At 39.8% G+C, this 17,143-nt stretch overlaps 1 protein-coding gene across 1 annotated transcript in view; it reads right to left on the reverse strand.

Annotated features, from left to right (window-relative positions):
- Nucleotides 1-17,143, reverse strand: part of rxfp2a (relaxin family peptide receptor 2a) — a 66,490-nt gene that overhangs the window by 34,581 nt on the left and 14,766 nt on the right. Inside the window, exons 3-5 of the mRNA XM_033609741.2 lie at nt 10,229-10,312; nt 8,453-8,558; nt 3,675-3,746 (exon numbers count right to left, since the gene is read on the reverse strand). Of these exons, the coding sequence (XP_033465632.1) occupies nt 3,675-3,746; nt 8,453-8,558; nt 10,229-10,312 (262 nt within the window). The remainder of the gene's footprint in view (nt 1-3,674; nt 3,747-8,452; nt 8,559-10,228; nt 10,313-17,143) is intronic.

Raw genomic sequence — 17,143 nt, forward strand, 5'->3', positions numbered from 1 at the left:
TTATATTTGCTCTGACTGCAGTCTGTCTCAGTTAACACCACTCATGCAATATATTAGCCTATGATTTATTCAACATAATGACACTTTGTCTGGGTCAGTCTGCAGAAACAGGCAGTGATTTATACAAGAAAAAAAACAACATATTTTCCAAAGGTACAAATGTATGACCAGTAGAGAGATTTACTGCATCCCAGTGAAATCACATCGTGCACAAAGCATTAATACTGTCGACTTGTCAGTGCTGCCATCACATCTACAGTGAGTTAAGAGACAGATTAACTGACTGAGAAAGGATCGCTGATGAAATCATTCCATGTACATAAAATCATCATGTTTCAAAAACAACAAGAACTAGAAAGCTGATGAGGCACATTGTACATTTTTATGTGTATTGAGCTCATTTTGGCTCCGCCTTCAGAGATCCATTTGTCTACTGGAAACTGAAACATGAGTAACAAAAGTTTAATAGTAAAACATGGTGTCCTCAGGGCTGGAAAGATGGCGAGAATGCCTTCAAATTACTAAATACCAGGGGCCTCATGTACAAAGACTTGCGTGGATACATCCAGATGTATGAATCTGTGCGTACACATGAATCCAAGCACATTTCCTTTGTACATCCCAATCAACGTGGAATTGAGCGTTGCATGTTGGAGTACCCGGCCCCTCCCTGTCCACGCCCCCATTTAAATATGCAAATCATATTTAAATGAACCCTGCACCTAAGATTCCCCTCTCTGCACAATCAGAAAACTAAAACAAAAGAATGAGTAAGGCAGGAAAAAAGAAAAACTTCACAGAATGCGAATTGGAGATGCTCACTGAAGTGGAGGCGCACAAAAATGTACTTTTTGGCACGCTGTCCTCCGGCATCAATACTAAACGTAAGCGGAGTGAGTGGGAGAGTGTGTGTGAGCCTGTCATTGCTGTGGGGACAGAAAAGCGTACACACGCAGAATTAAAAAAAAAGTGGTCCGACATTAAGGTAAACGTGAAGCGGTGTAAGGGCTGCCCACCGCCAAAGTGTGGCCAAAACAGGCGGGGGGACAGAAGAGGAGGAGCTCACCCCGTTTGAAGAGAGAGTCGCCTGGGTTCAATTGAAAGCAGACAAATAATTAAGTGAACTGGATTTCCAGTTTCCATTTGTTAATTTTATACACCACTTACACGGATCACACACTATTGTTGTAAATGAATGCAGAAGTGCACCGGGGAAAAGGTGTGGCTGATTAAGAAATGTCACACTTTACGCACGGGTTTATTGACATGAGTACTTTACACACAGAGACAATCAGGGGCTTGTTAGAAAGCTCTGAAGCTGTAGTTTAACCAGCAAAAACAGCAAGTCACTAACTTTAACCACTGACTAGTACTGATGCTGTGAAGGCAGGATAATATTTGGGGGCGCACATGCTCAGCGCGCATCAGGGGGATTAATATTAGGACAATTAAACAAATAAATTACTCACCAAGAAGGCACCCATCGCGCACAGTGCCAGCTTGTAGTCTGTTCCCAGCCATGCTGTTACTCAGAATGTATGAATCGTGCGTTAAACCAGGCCACCTCGCCACAATGTTGATTAATTGCATTTGCGCATCACATATGATCTGTACATTGATCGAATGAAAATGCTTCCTGTTGACATAAACAAATTCATCCTGTGATGGTGCTTTTATACTGTAGTCATGTGTGTGCAGTCGATAGCTCTGATAACGTTAGGAAAACCGGCTGCAAATTGCGCTTTAATGTTGGCCTGTTCAGCTGCATTGTATGGGAATTTGATATACCTGGCTGACATGCGGATTATTCCGTCCCACACAGCTGGCATGGCTCGGCTCAGGGTCGACTGGCACAGCCCCGATCGGTCGGGCAGCTCCCTCTGGAATGCCCCTGGAGCTAGGAACCCCAGTGTGGTCAGAACCTGTATGGATACAGGCAGCGCATGGCTCCTCGCCGTGTCGCGCTGCCGGCTGCAGCTCTGCGCACAGTTCCAGGAGGATTGGCCTCAGGAACCTAAAGCAGCTGATGAGCCAGTGTCATCTGTCTCTGAACACATGCTCTCTTCGTATTGCACCATTTACAAATCTTCTACTACTGCTAAAGCAGCCGTTGTTGTTAACGATATTTTCGGCACCACTTTGCGCATGCTTTTATATCCACTCATCTAATTGCAGACACGCGGGTGTGTTAATTGTTCATCAGTGTTAATTGTTAATGTTTCTCTGATGTGCACATCACTCTGAGGACTAATTGTTTTCACATTTATTTATTGTAACAGTTTCTCAGCATCACCTCTGTGTCGCCCAAGGATCAACAGCTGTAGAAACGTGCGTACGCCAGCCATGAAGTAGGCGTGAGGCACCGCACATTTCCACAGTCATTTCACTCTTGATACATCTGAACTTTGCCGTGGAAAAGGACGTACGCCACGTTTTTGTGCGTACGCACCCTTTGTACATGAGGCCCCAGGTGAATTAACCCCAGAAGGTGAAATATTAGGATGCAGCCAGAGTGTGTCGGCAGTTCCTGAATGATGAATGCATTGATGCCATTGACTGGCCCTCTCGTTTCACTGACCTAAATCCAATGGATCACATAAGGGACGTGATGTATCTTTGCATCCAATGCTGCAAAGTACTGCCAATGACTGTCCAGGAGCTCAATGATGGTCTGATCCGGGTCTGGGAGGAGATCCCCCACGACACCATCCGCCAACTCATCAGGAGCATGCCCAGACGTTTGTAGGAGTGCATACAGGCAGGCGGGGGCTGTACACACTACTGAGTCATGCTGTGAGTTGCTGTGGTAAAATTCACTCAAGTTGGATCAGCCTGTGATTTCAATTTTTTACTCTGATTTTCGGTGTGATTTTGAATCCAGCACTCAGTGGGTTGATGATTTAGGCTTCCACTGATCGATGTCACGTCATTTTGTTCTCAACAAACAATACAATGTACATCAGTACAGATTTTCAACTTGAATAATTCTGTCGTCAAGATCTGATGTGTGATTTCAGTGTTCCCTTCATTTTTTTAACAGTGTAGTATCGCTATAAAGGGGCAATTAGTACGTATTCTAAGTACTGATTTAATGTTTGTTTCCTTTAATTGTGTGAATTTATGATGTTTATAGCTACTTTTGACCTCATTTACATTTTTTTCTTTTCTATTTTACAGTGTGATTTTTAACAGATTTTTTTTAGAAAAAAAAAATCCAATTACCTGGATAGCAATGTGTGCATTTTCTTAAGGAGCTCCATTCCCCGCCTGACCTAATTTTGTGGTCCTCTGATCTTATAATTTATCCAGCATCTGAGTACAGTATATTTTGTGATGCCTGACCATACACCTGATCAATGAATACATGTATCATCAATGAGTGTAACAGCGTGCAGAGAGTAAAAAAAGAAGTTGGAGCCATACATAAAGAGCAGCCCTGTAAGGAATTGCATTTAAAAACTTACATGCCTTTATATTTGACTATTTGATAAACATTTCTGCTTTTTGCTTCATCATTCATTCATGTTTTTTCCCACTGGTTTTCTTAACACCTGCTATAAAATCTCCTCTAACTAGCCACAGTTATACATGATAAATGTAGAAACGTAAGTACTGAATGTACCCACAACAGGTGTGTGTTGCGAGGATGTGGAAAACAGCGTAGAAATACTCACAGTCTCTGTAGAGAAGAGTATTCTGAGAAAACAAAATCAGACAACACCTGGATCTCATTGCTCTTCAATGACCTGCAACAGAAGCCACGAAATGCCACATTCAGAAAAACACAACACAGTTTGCATATACAAACAGACACACTCAGACTAGACAGACAAAAATACAGAAAAAAATAAAAGATACAAAAAAATACAGATTTATGAATACATCTAAATACAGAATTTTTGAGACGGTTTTAAAACTGCGCTTTCTCACTCTCTCTAATTGTTAATGTTTACAGTCATTCTGCTGTTCTCTGCCACTAACCAAAAAGAAAAAGTCATCAATGTCATTTTATAGGCTCATTATACCAGCATTTATCTTTTAATAAAAAACTTAACTTGTATGCCGTCAATTTCCCCTGTAGTATCAAAAATGGTGTTCAATATCAATATTTTCTCAAGGTATTGTATTGAAGTTAGAGACTCCTGTATCGTGACACACTAACTCAGACAAAGAGGGAGAGAGTGGATGAAAGGCATTATGCACTGTGAACAGTCACATGAAAGACTTAACTACTGCTACTTTATTGACTTTTAAAAACCCTGCTTCACATTTCCAGAAGAATAGAAGCACAATCTGTTAGAGGCAGAGTTTAAAACTTGACTTTCATGGGACAGAAAAGATAAAAACAGAAAGACAAAAACGGCTGAGTGTAAATTTATATTCACCACACACACACACACACACACACACACACACAAAGATGCATGCACACAGACACAAGGCTGGCACCAGACATCTCAAAAGGATCAAAGGTCTTATTGGATGCACTAAAAATTACATTACATCATAACCTTAGCAGCAATGAGGAGAATAATTAGCGGCTAAACACTTTCTAAAATCAAAAATATAGCACACATACTGTATACCTGAATGATACTCACCCACACACAGACACATGACAAGTTTTTAATGACCGACAAAACATTAGTAGGCTAATAAAATCTAAAGTATCTTTCACTGTGCAACATACAGACAACGAGGGCAACAAATCTCCAGCAAATGAGTCAGCGAAAACAACGTATAGCAGACTGCAGCATTATTCTTTATATCCATATATCCAATTATAGGCATATTCAGACAGTCATAAGTACAAATAAATTAGCAAGTGTACTTTAACGAAATAGTTTCAAGCCTGTAAAGAGCATTAAAATACAGATCACTCCAGGATCTCCCACACTTGTTAATTCTAAATCATATAGCACCTCCTCAAATAAAACAGTACAAAGGATAAAACCAAACAAACAGAAAAAAGGAAATGAAGACCATGTGAACAAACCTGGAAAAACTCAATCAAAGCCAAAAAAGAGGCTAGTTAGCACCAGAAAACAACAAAAAAGAAAAACAAATATTGTGTTTTTACATATTTTTTCTTTAGAGGCAAAGTTGCTCTCTGTTTGAAGGCAATGCATCGGCTAAAAAGGCTTGGTGGTGAACCAGACTTTATTTTAAACACATTAAATGATACGGGATGCAGAGAAGGCAAAAAGAGGATGAAGTGATGTCCTTTTTCACGCCAGCTGGAGATGTGGAAACAACATTTTGGATGGAGCTATGACAGATGTAGTTTGAATAATTCACAATCCTTCAAGATCATTGTCATCATCATCTCTCCATCCAGTGTATTCCCAGGAGGGGAAATCATCATATTTCAGCTGCCTTTCTGTTCTTTCCGTTTTGCAAATCAGGGCAGCACAGCTCGGAGTTAAGAACAATATAATCCCTCTGTTGACTGTCGTCATTTGAAGAGAAGACAGATATAATATTAGCTTAAATTCTGGAAGTAATTTGCTTAAGTGCTAACAATAAAGTTATTGAATATCAAGTTTAAAAGATGATAAGATAAGGAGACCTACAGTCCAAACAGGAAGAGAGGTATTGGCACGTGGTATGTTTCCACAAAGCAGGATATTTAAACAGCCACAGCCATAAAAGGCTCATATCGTAAAAACAAAGAGGAACTTTTCGGAGAGGCCATCAGTAAGTTGTATTAACTTTAGAAGAAAAAGGCCCGAACTTTTTAATTACTAATGCAGATTATTATATATTATTTAGGAAGCTTAAGGTAGATGTAATATCATAATCAGTGCCCTGTATGCAGGTTTTTATAGCACTGAAATGAAAGATCAGGCCCATATCATACAAAATAATGTAGCCTACAATAACTATGCAGATGACACGCAAATATACACATCGCTTTCACCAGGTGATTATGGACCTGTAGAACGTCTGTGTCACTGTAAATGATCGGATGCATCATAGTTTTCTCCAACTCAACAGAGATAAGACCGAAATAATTCTCTCTGGGCCACAGAAAGAAAGAAAGAGTGTCAGCTCTCACCTCGAATTCCTCTGTCTTATAACTAGGAGTCAAGCAAGAGACCTTGTTGTTATCTTGGACTCAGACTGAAATTTCCACAGCTACATCAAATACCATTTAAAAAACATTGCTAGACTTATTCAGAATTCTGCTGTTAGGGTCCTGACAAACACTAGGAAATATGACCACATTACTCCAGTTCTAAAATCCTTACACTGGTGATCTGTCACTCAGAATTGATTTGTATAAATCACTCTGTGGCTCAGAGCCCAAAATATATCTCTGACATGCTTGTGACATATGGACCTTCTAGGACCCTGAAGACATCAGGGGCTGGCCCAATGACCGTCCCGAGAGTCCGAACAAAACATGGTGAAGCAGTGTTTTGTCTTCATGCAGCACAAACCTGGAATAACCTCTCAGATGATGTCAGACAAGCCCGGACTCTGGCCACCTTTGAGTCAAAGCTAAAAACATTCCTTTTTTACACTGCCTACTCCACACTGTAATGACTGCAACCGTATTTCTAGACTTTAAATCATTTTAAATTTTATCTTTGCACCTCTCATCTGCACTTATGCTATTCTTAATGGTGTTTTTTTTTTATTTATGAGAAAATAAAAATGGAGTGGTTATAAAAGCAAAGAAGAACATATGTAAAATTCCCTGCTTTCCTAGGTCTAACATCCCAGTTATAAAAAAACTAAGAAGGTAACAGTTTGAGAGGAAACTGGCATATTAATGCAAATATGCAAAAGTGTACAACGAAAATCTAAATGCCACTTTGAAACAAACTGAAATATCATATTAAGGTCAAAGGTGTTTTGATAATTACAGTATATGCATAACACCTGGCAGAAATCACAAAACTTAATGCTTCAGTAAAGTCACAAACATCTCAACGTTAGCTTGTGATCCTTTTAAGCTGCCACCAGCTACAGCTTTGTTGTAGTCGGCCCCAGACAACCACAGCAAAGTCTGCAGATTTTGTTGATAAACTCTGGCGGTGCAGGCTGATAAATCTACAGACATAAGAGGAGGCGAACTGAGAGTGAAGACTTAAGACTCAGAAGATGAGAAACAAAGGGCTACAGGTCATTTTATGGATGACTACTCCACCATCAGTCCATATTTGATCAGGAGAAACAGGGTGGCTTCATTAAATGAGGGTTAATAATCAGAGTATAACTGCAAATTTAGGGAAATTAATGATTTTTTAATGGAGGGAATTAACAAAATTGTTCAAAAATAAACAGCCTTTTAAGGAGCTGACATTTAGAAGCTCAATTATAGATAATTTAAAAGTGTTTTTATTGGTTGTGAGGGAACAGAGCGATCAATAGTGTGAGACCTCTCACTGAGAGACCAAATTGAAAAAGAATGGATGATTAAATGAAGCAATAACACCTCAGACGCAGAGAATCTGTGACAGAGATGAATGTGGGAGCACTGCAGTATGTGACAGTTTCATAAAAAGAAGAAAAAACTCCCATCCATTGCCATGACTCTACAAGTGGAAATAGGTAATGGTTGATAGATGGAGGGATGGAAAACGTGCTTGTTCGAAATCACATACGCACCACATACCATATACATATGCACACTCGTTCAGCATACTTTGGTAAATAAACAGTGATGTAGCCTTTTTTCTCGGATGCATTGCAAACGAGACCAGGAGTGTTAAATCTGGGGATTAGACTGCAAAGAGCAAAACAAAGATGCCAACCCAGGGCGCCAATGAAAGGTCAAAAATAAAGCAGATGGTTGAAAATGGCTAAGAATGCAAAAAAGGCAGAGAGCAAAATCCAACAAAAGGGCAAAGGAAAGTTTTAAACATTTGGGTGATTTTTTTTAATCATTTGAGGACAATCATGGTAATTGGATTTGGACTTTTTCCCATTTGTTCAGCCAGAGCCCTCTGTCAGTAAAACATTCATTCACTGCTCCATTCACTCCATATAATTGACCCATTACTGTTATCATCTTGGGGATTCAGCTTGTACTGATTTGTGTTCTAGTTATTTATCAACAGGATTACAGTAACAGGATTAATGTTTTGATTATCAGTTTCTCTGCTGCTAATTACATCTCCCAGGACAGAAACAGCAACCTGAAACAGCGCCAAGGAACACTCATTTGAGTACACGGATAAACTTGTGATGAACTCCTGGAGCTGCTTGATAACACGCTGATCATTTAAATCAGCCATTTTGGAGCAGGGAGCGATCTGTTACGTGCAGGACAAGAGACAGTCCAGGAGAGGTTTGGGAAACGCTCGTCTAAAATAGCTACTTGAGTCAATAAGGACTGTGAAGGCTTCCCACTTTGAGCTCAAATTGGTTGTCACAAGGAGAGAAGTACAAACACACACACACACACACACACACAGAGTCATTACAGTCAGAGGACACTTACAGCCAGGTAACATTTGGGGAGAGTAGAGGGACATCCCGCAGGTTGACCCCCACACACTCGACATCTGTCTTAATGCAGTCGCAACTCTCTGGATACTCCTGCAAAACTGCACACACACACAAAAACGAACACACACTTTAAAACGACAGTATTCATGGATTTTAGAGGCTTATTACAGAATGTTTATATGTGATAGAATTGGGACTCAACAAAAAACCTCTGTTGGCCACAAGGGCTACAATTATGGATTACTTCCACTATCAGTTCAACAACTGATCAATCCAAATTCCCGCCTCCCTTAGTTACTGTTGCTAAGTCAGACAAGCTTGGCTAAGGGCCTATGTCTAGCATCTTTTTCAGTTGTTCCCTATGAGAAGGGAACACATGCATGATGGGTCCTTGTGCACGCTATCATGCACATATCATCTTGTCACATGATCAGAGACTTGACATTGGATAACATCAACATATATATTACCCAGCAATCATCATTGCATATCTGTATAAAACAAAAAGTACCAAAGAAAATAACAAATTAAGAAAATATTAATTTGACAATTTTAAGAGTTGATTTATAGTTATAGAATAAGCATATAATTTTGTTATAGATGCTATTGACTATTTTATAAAAAAAAAAGAAAAAAGAAACACGGCAGAGATGGGTTTGCCTTTTTCAAGGGCATATGGATATGGACACCCTGGCGAAAATGCTAAGTTAGCAATTAGCTAGTTAAAAGAGCAGCGGTTAAGGTTTGGGTTATGGTAAGGTTTGCGTTTCATTACTTATAAAGTGAATGACTTCTTTGTGTATAATGGGTCATAAAGTGGATTACTGATATGTTCGGCCTCATATATTCACTACAGTGTCACATTTTAACAGGGTTCAGATAACTGTTGCAATGGCAGGTTTGTCTTGTACTACTGGGGGGGCGCAGTTTACAGTGGTGTGTCATGTAAGCTACATATCTAATGTGTTGGCAGCTACACAAATGTCCTTTTTTAATGGAGCACTGGGTTGAAGCACTCCCTGTCACCATGCCACTTTCCTGCTGAAGAAAAAGACTATGTGGACACACGGCCTAAAAGAAACGTGACATCGGTTCAGTTTAGCTGGGTGCTGCAGAGTGTATTAGATAGTTTTAGTTTCTGTGTGTCAGGCAACATAGCTTCAAAAGCTAACACCAAGGCCTAAAGTATGCAATAGATTCACGACAGGGTACTAGAAGTCATGTATATTCTTACAGAGATGATATAAAAAAAGGAACATTAGCCTTAATTTTCTCCGGCTAACAATAATACATGTCGTACTAAAATTATGTCAGCAACCAACCTTTCTGTTTCCAAATCTTTTTAATGTTACCAAAGAAAAAAGCTGAGAGCAAACCTGACTAATGTTGGTGATCTTACATTAGGCTAACCCCTGTTGACATAGATCATTAGCTAGCTTTTTGCTAACATTGGTTAACTTAAGAGGTGACTATATACAATGTCCATGAAGATTGTGACAGTCCCCAGTCACTTCTTTTAACTGTTTTCAAAATGCGGCTCTCTTTTCAACATGGATGAGTCTAGCACACAAAATATCGAAGGCACAGTTAACTGAGGTTGTCCCAGGGACTCACTTTAAGATGGTCCTCATATCTGATAAACACTTTATCAAACACACACACACACATCATGTAAATGTCTGAACACACAAACATACGCAGATGCTAAAAGTAAATAACACATATTCGAGCATATAGACACAAATACTGTATACATGCATACACTTACAACACTCATTCAGGAAATACTCTTCCACTTGACTGGCATCTAGTAGTTTATCACCAAATAAGTCCGCCCATCCAATGTTATCTCCTGCAAACACAAACAGGAAACATTAGTTATCTGTGCAGCGCAGACAGATAAAAACCAGGTGAAGCTGACTGCAATCTTGTTTTGAGATCGGTTTTACTAAAATGTAAGTTGGCTCCAAACTGCAAAACAAATATTTTACAGTCTACTTACAAAAGTTTGACTAAGAGACTGTCATACATAGCTACGCATTACACAGTCAGGCCAGATCTTGCATTGTATTTGGCTGACTTGCATTCAAATGGGTGTCAGAACCTCAAAATTAAACACTGCTTCCCCCACATCAGTTTGAGTCATTTACCCTTTCCTGTAACTTATCAACTTATCAACAGCAATGAACTTGGCACCACACTCATGTTTTCTAGTTGAAAACGGGATTACAAGGACTATTTATTACCAATATCTGAACGAGGCTCCAATCAGCTGCAAATGTTGTTTACTAAGAGACAGATTTTACACCAGTGGCATAAATCAGAGCCGATGCAAGCTGTCAAACATGTTGTCAAACATGATGTCTCTGACAGAGAGCCAGCACTCTGTGTGCACACCAGCTACAGCTTTCTGTCAGCAGATAACACACAGCTTTGGAGATTCACTGGCGATGATGAGTAATGTGATGAAGGGATATATTTTTTCTTTCCTTATGGGATGAATCTATTTTTATCTTTTTGCCTGTAATTTCCATAAATAGAGTCTCTGACTAAGCTTTTTGTGTCATGTCTCATCATGAATGTTAATTATTTATCATAACAGATGGCAGTATGTGCCAAAAAAAGAAAAAGTGGGTGAGAATTTTTATGGAAGTCTGGTGCTAATGATAAATAATATTTTGACAGATCATCAGGCCTTGCAGTGGATGTATCAGTCTTAAATCTACTGAGCCCTCCGACACCATTCTCTGACTCCATCTCCTTAACTTTTTCTGTTGTGCTTCTCTTTTAGTTAAGTCTCTCCAGATTGTAGAGATGCCAAGTTGTTTTTCTACAGTTGCTATTTGAATAATTAACTGGCTTGTCGTAGAGACAGCACACTCCTCCTCAACAGCTACTCATAAATGTCAAGTTGTCAACTACGAAACTGTGGTATAAAAACAATAATATACTCAAGGTCATCCTATACATCGTACCAAAAGCCTAAAATATAAGAGCTCCAAACATTTGAGAGTGCTTGGATGTAAGAACAAGTAATTTGCTGGTGTATTCCTGCAGTTCTACAGACAACAGAGAGAACCACACGCTGAGCAAATTAGTTTTATCTAATCCATACAATCACATTAATTTCCCTCTGGTGTACGATGCTGCTAGAATTAAACAGGGATTCAGTGTGCAAGACGCCCGCATACAAGTATTTCAGTGTTTATACTTTGAAGCTGTATGCAGAAACCTATTAAAGATGATCAGGAGGCCAGAATCTTTTTTTATCTTTTCATATTTTATTTATTCTATATTTTTTTGGCATTTTATTGCCTTGATTGCTTTTGTTGTTTTTGGTCTTTTTGTTTGTATTTATTCATATTGTCACTTTTTGTCCTCTTGTTTTAACTTTATCTTAACTCTACCCTCACTTTGTCTCACTTGTGTTTTATAGGACTGTTTGGTTTTCTGTTGTCATTTAATCTACTGAGTGTCCAGTTTCTGCTTTGGCTTTGCTGTCAAAGCACCTTGTAAACTCTGATTTTAAAGGTGCTATATAAATAAAATGATTATTTTAGTATTATAACATTCACCTTTGAGAATGAGGGAAACACAAGTTGGCTGTGAAGATGACGCACACTGTGGAAGGGCCTGGTGCCCAGAGTGGGTTTTGGTTATTTAGGAAGGCACTTTCATAGCTAGACAGATTTATATGAGCTTCTTCCTGTTGTAGATGATGTGATGAAACTCAGCACTCTCTGTTTCCTGTTTCCTGGTTGTGGTTGTGCTGCTGTGCTGCTGAACCTGTGGTAAAGTTTCACTAGAGGGTATTAAGTGTCTTTATCAACACACAAGGGGAAAATTGTGACTGAGGGGAATTGTGGGGGAGTTGTGAAGCTACTGGCTACAAATTGGAGCCTGAGCCTCCTCTGCTGCTGGTGCTGCTGCTAACTGCTATTTTGGCCTGTATTCTCCACCTGCCTCGGCCTGCACCTTCCACCTGCGTAGGCCTGCATCCTCCAACTGCCTCGACCTGCAGCTTCCACCTGCCTAGGCCTGCATCCTCCACCTGCCTCAGCCTGTATCCTCCACCCAAAGGAGGCTGTTGCCTACAGCCGAGCCTCCTTTGCTGCTCTAGTGCTGACGACCTGCCGAGAGTATCATCATGCCACCAAAAAAAGCTGATGAGGATACCGTCTCCATGTCGCAGGTGCGTGAGCTGCTTCAACAGCAAAAATAGTTCTTCATGGACTTAGTAGTGCAGCAAGAAAGAACCTATAAGTCATTCGTTGAGATGATAATGGAGGTGTCAAACAGAAGGTGAGGCAATAAAGGATCTCCACACAATCACGCAGTTCACGCAGAAAGATGTGGATGAAGTGAAAAATGAGCTTTCTTAACTGACGGTAGAGAGCAAGACGGGAAAGTGAACACACTGAGTGATTCTATTCAATCTGCAAATGGACTACCTAGAAGGCCAAGCCAGACGCAATAACCTAGTGTTTGAGGGAATTGAGGAGTCACTGGACGAGGGATGGGCGGAGGCTGCGAATAGGGTGAAGAAGCTGCTTGTGGAAAAGCAGCAACTTCTGGGAGACATCGAGATAGAGAGAGCTCACAGGACAGCAAGAAAGAATGGTTACAGGGGGAACACAGAGAAGCCAAGGCCGATTGTTGCCAGATTCCTGAGGTTCAACAACAGATCTGCGGTGCTGGAGAAGGCAAAGAAGCTGAAGGGGTCAAACATTTTTATAAACGAGGACTTCACAGAGGTCGTCTGGCAGAAGAGAAGCAAGCTGTTGCCTATGTTGAAAGCAGCAAGAGAGCGAGGGGAAATTGCTTATCTAAGGTATGATAAGCTGATCACGCACCCTGCAAAACCCAGGAGAAGTTGAGACAAATGTGGACGTGGTAGACTGCTATGGGAACAATTCAGAGCTGTTAAATATACCAAAGAAGGGATTAAAAATTGCTCATATGAATATTTGCAGTCTTAGAAATAAAGTACAGGAGGTCAGCAGTTTGCTGCATGATAACATCTTACATATGCTAGCCATCTCTGAATCATGTCTAGACCAGTCTTTTGATAACACTGAAATTGCAATACAAGGTTATAATATATATAGAAGGGACAGAAATAGCTATGGAGGGGGTGTGGCTGGTTCTATCCAGTCCTGACTATTGCCATGCTGTGTGGTCGAATGCTGCAAAAAAAGATCTGAGAAAATTACAAATAGTCCAAAATAAAGCAGCCTGTCTTGCCCTCCAGTGTGGCAATAGGTCCAACATTCTATACACGCACAAACGTCTAGCATGGCTTATGGTGGAACGAAGATTGCTTGCAAGTCTTATTTTATTTTTCAGAAGCATATGTGTTAACAAAAAAACATATTATTTATATAAATGGATTAATTATACTCATGACAGACATACCTATTCCACTAGACAGGCAACACTGGTTCATTTTACTCTGCCTATAACAAATTCTAATGCACTGAAGAAAGTCAGTTATGTACAGAGCTATGTCAGTTTGGAACACATTACCTATCACAATAACAGAAACTAAGAGTAGGAAGAATTTCAAAAAACATCTTAAAATATATTGGAGTAGTTGTGGATAATAGTTGGTGAATGTTTTTTGCATATTATTCATTATGATAGGTTGGGGTGATATTTGTGTGTGTGTGTGTGTGTGTGTGTGTGTGAATATTAAAGTAGGTGTGTGTGTGTATATGTATACACACATAGGAGAGAGCCTCTCTATGAGCTGATAAGAGAGGATATTTTTTTGTTTGTTATCATTCTGGACATCTTTCTAATTTTGGATTTTCTTAATCTTTATTTTAAGTATGGATTGTGATTTTCTTGTCATTTTATTTTATGTTATATTGTATGTATTTTTTATTTTGTGTGGACCCCAGTATTACGTTTGTTGCCTACGGTAACAGCTAATGGGGATCCGAATAAACTAAAACTAAACTTTCATAGCTAGACAGACTTAAATGAGTTGCTTCTTGTCGTAGATGATGTGATGAAACATATACTTTTACCCAGCAGAAAATACAAAGTTTTTCGAAGTATTATATGTGAGAGAAAAATGTTTTTTAATGTTGCAACTCTTTATTAGATAGATGAAATTATCTGATCAAGGCCTCCAGTGATGGATGATGAAAAACATGGTGTGTAACAACACAGTCTCACTCCGAAGTCGTCAACCTTGGCGCTTGGTCATTGACCTCTAGCGTCAGCCACTGCTGAAAAAAAAGCTATCCTTTCACGTCGTCTTGATACGCAGTTGGTCACCACTATTGTAATGGCGCCTGGCAGCATCACAGCGGGACAACAACGTAAGTTAAGGGGGTTAAAGTTCGAGTAGGGTGGGCAGGACCACCAACTATCACCCGGGAGAGTGGTCTTAACTTCCTGTAAGATTATAAAGCCAAACCCTTGTCTCTTTTCCTAAACCCAACCGCATGCTTTTTTTTTTTTTGCCTAAACCCAGCTACGAGTGTGTGTTGGCTAAATGTAACCACATGTGTTTGTTGTTAAAGGAAAGAAAATGTCACTTTGCAGTGTTGTACCAATGTAGTGCATCTATTTTGAAAGAGACTGAAGGCAGACTGTATATTTTCTGTAAAAAAAAAAAAAAAAAAAGGAAGTGAATTTTGAAGCAGACAATTCATGTAACAGGCAGAACTTGACACGACGTCCTAGAACATCAACAACCTAACTAGGGTACCTTGCACGTCATATCTAGACGTAGAAAGCCCATGACCAAACGTCAATATGTGACGAGGTCAGAGTGAGAATGTGTCGGGTGTAAGGAGACCTATCACTTGAAAATGGTACATTGAATCTCATCCTGTCTCTTAGAAATTTAGTTTGTATGTTGCTAAACCACTTTCTATATTATGTTTTTGTATAATTACTGCCTGGATTATGTTCAGAGACAACATTTCTGTCAGGTAATGAAACACTACATTCATGTATCGCCTAGGCCTTGCAAGGAGCTGGTTGGGAGTACAAAGTGCAGGTCCTTGACACCAGAACTTCGGGTTTACGTCCAGACTCTTGTCTTAGGTGTAGGAAATAAAAGCACTTTTGCTACGTTGCGGGAAAGATTGTGAACATTTCGCTGATAAGTTCAGGATCAACATTTTTGCTACTTGCTAGTATTGTTTTGTCATCAAGTTAATAAAAAATGTAATACACTTTACGCACTTTAAGTTTACCTCAAAACACACTAGTTGTTTCAAATTAGTTGTATATAAACGTAATTTCTAGGAAACAGGGCTGAACAGATGGGAATGAGAATGATACCACTCTTTAAGCGTGTTCCCCAAAATGTGCAACCTAAAATGTAATGGATACTTTCACACTAGAATGGTTAACACTACAGAGTCAATATCCAGTAGATAAGGAGCTTGGTTTTGATTGATAATGTGAAAGTCTGTTTCAAATATTCAGCTTGACCCTTTGTGTTTTCCATCTTTCCATCTTTCGTCTGATGCTGTCCAGGCCGTCCGTGTTACTGTCCTCACGCTCATCTTTCTCTCAGTTCATAATTGTAGAGAATACAGTGTGGTGAGGAGGTTTTTCCAGCGGCTCGTTCTCAGATGGCCGAGGAGCTTGAGAGGTTACAGAGGGCAAAGCTCCAGTTGGTCTAAAAGCCTTCGTTTGTTGGTTTGCCCACAATAACAGAACTGTGTTTGCTCTCCAAGAACTGTTAGTGCAAACGTCAGATTAGGTATTGCTCAACTTAAAAAGAGGGAGTTGTATCAAAGTGACTTTCACTTCTGTGGCTCACATTTTTAATGACATTATTCATGAAACAATACCAAGATGGAACAGTCTCTGCTTTTCAGAATGAATAAAAGTGGAGTACTACGATAGGTTGCTGTTGTTTTTCAAACCTGGGTACAAAGTGAGCTGGTGTTTCTGATTAATACTGAGCCAAGTGAAAAAATCTCTTACTTTCCTCCTCAGTTAAATGTACCAAGACATGGGGCCTGCTGTGAGCAAGCTGTATAATCAGTGCATGCTGATGCATTTGATTAAGTAACAAGCCTGTCATCCTCAATTCTTCATCTTATTTAACATTTAAGTTGCAGGGCTGTCACGCTTCAGCAACCAACTTTATAGTATGAATTACTAAAAGGTACTGACTCCAGTGGTGCTTCTTTATGATAAAAGATCAGAGTGGTGTAGGTGTATGAGCTCTCCCAGGAGGTTGGCGTGATGTTGTGAGTGACAGGCCTATTGATCCACTGACAAGCAGCCTGTTCCTCTGTACGTTGAGGGAAGCTTGGCAATTGTTAAAAGTTTTCTTCACTTAAAGTGGAAACAGAAAACTTTTCCCCCCTAGTATTTCCAAACAGCATTATTGTTAGCGCTGGTGTCACAAAACAGCTGGTTCACTGTCCATTTTCCCCAGAGCCCAGCAACCATCAACAACACAGGACACACTGCAGGTTGTTTTTTCACAGTTACTTTGGTTGTTCCACCGTCCGCCATTTCTACTGCTGATAATAGTACCTGCAAAGAACCTAGACTGATTCTCTTTGGTAACTGGGGATAAACAAAACACTGTCTTCTTCCTATTTTGGTTGGGCAACAGTTTACCACTTCATTTGTTTTGTAAACCAAACCATCATGAAAAGACCTGCTCCCTATGTAAATATAAACAGCTCATTCTAAAGTA

The sequence above is a fragment of the Epinephelus lanceolatus genome, chromosome 11 (genome assembly GCF_041903045.1).
Source record: "Epinephelus lanceolatus isolate andai-2023 chromosome 11, ASM4190304v1, whole genome shotgun sequence".
NCBI classification, from domain to species: domain Eukaryota; kingdom Metazoa; phylum Chordata; class Actinopteri; order Perciformes; family Serranidae; genus Epinephelus; species Epinephelus lanceolatus.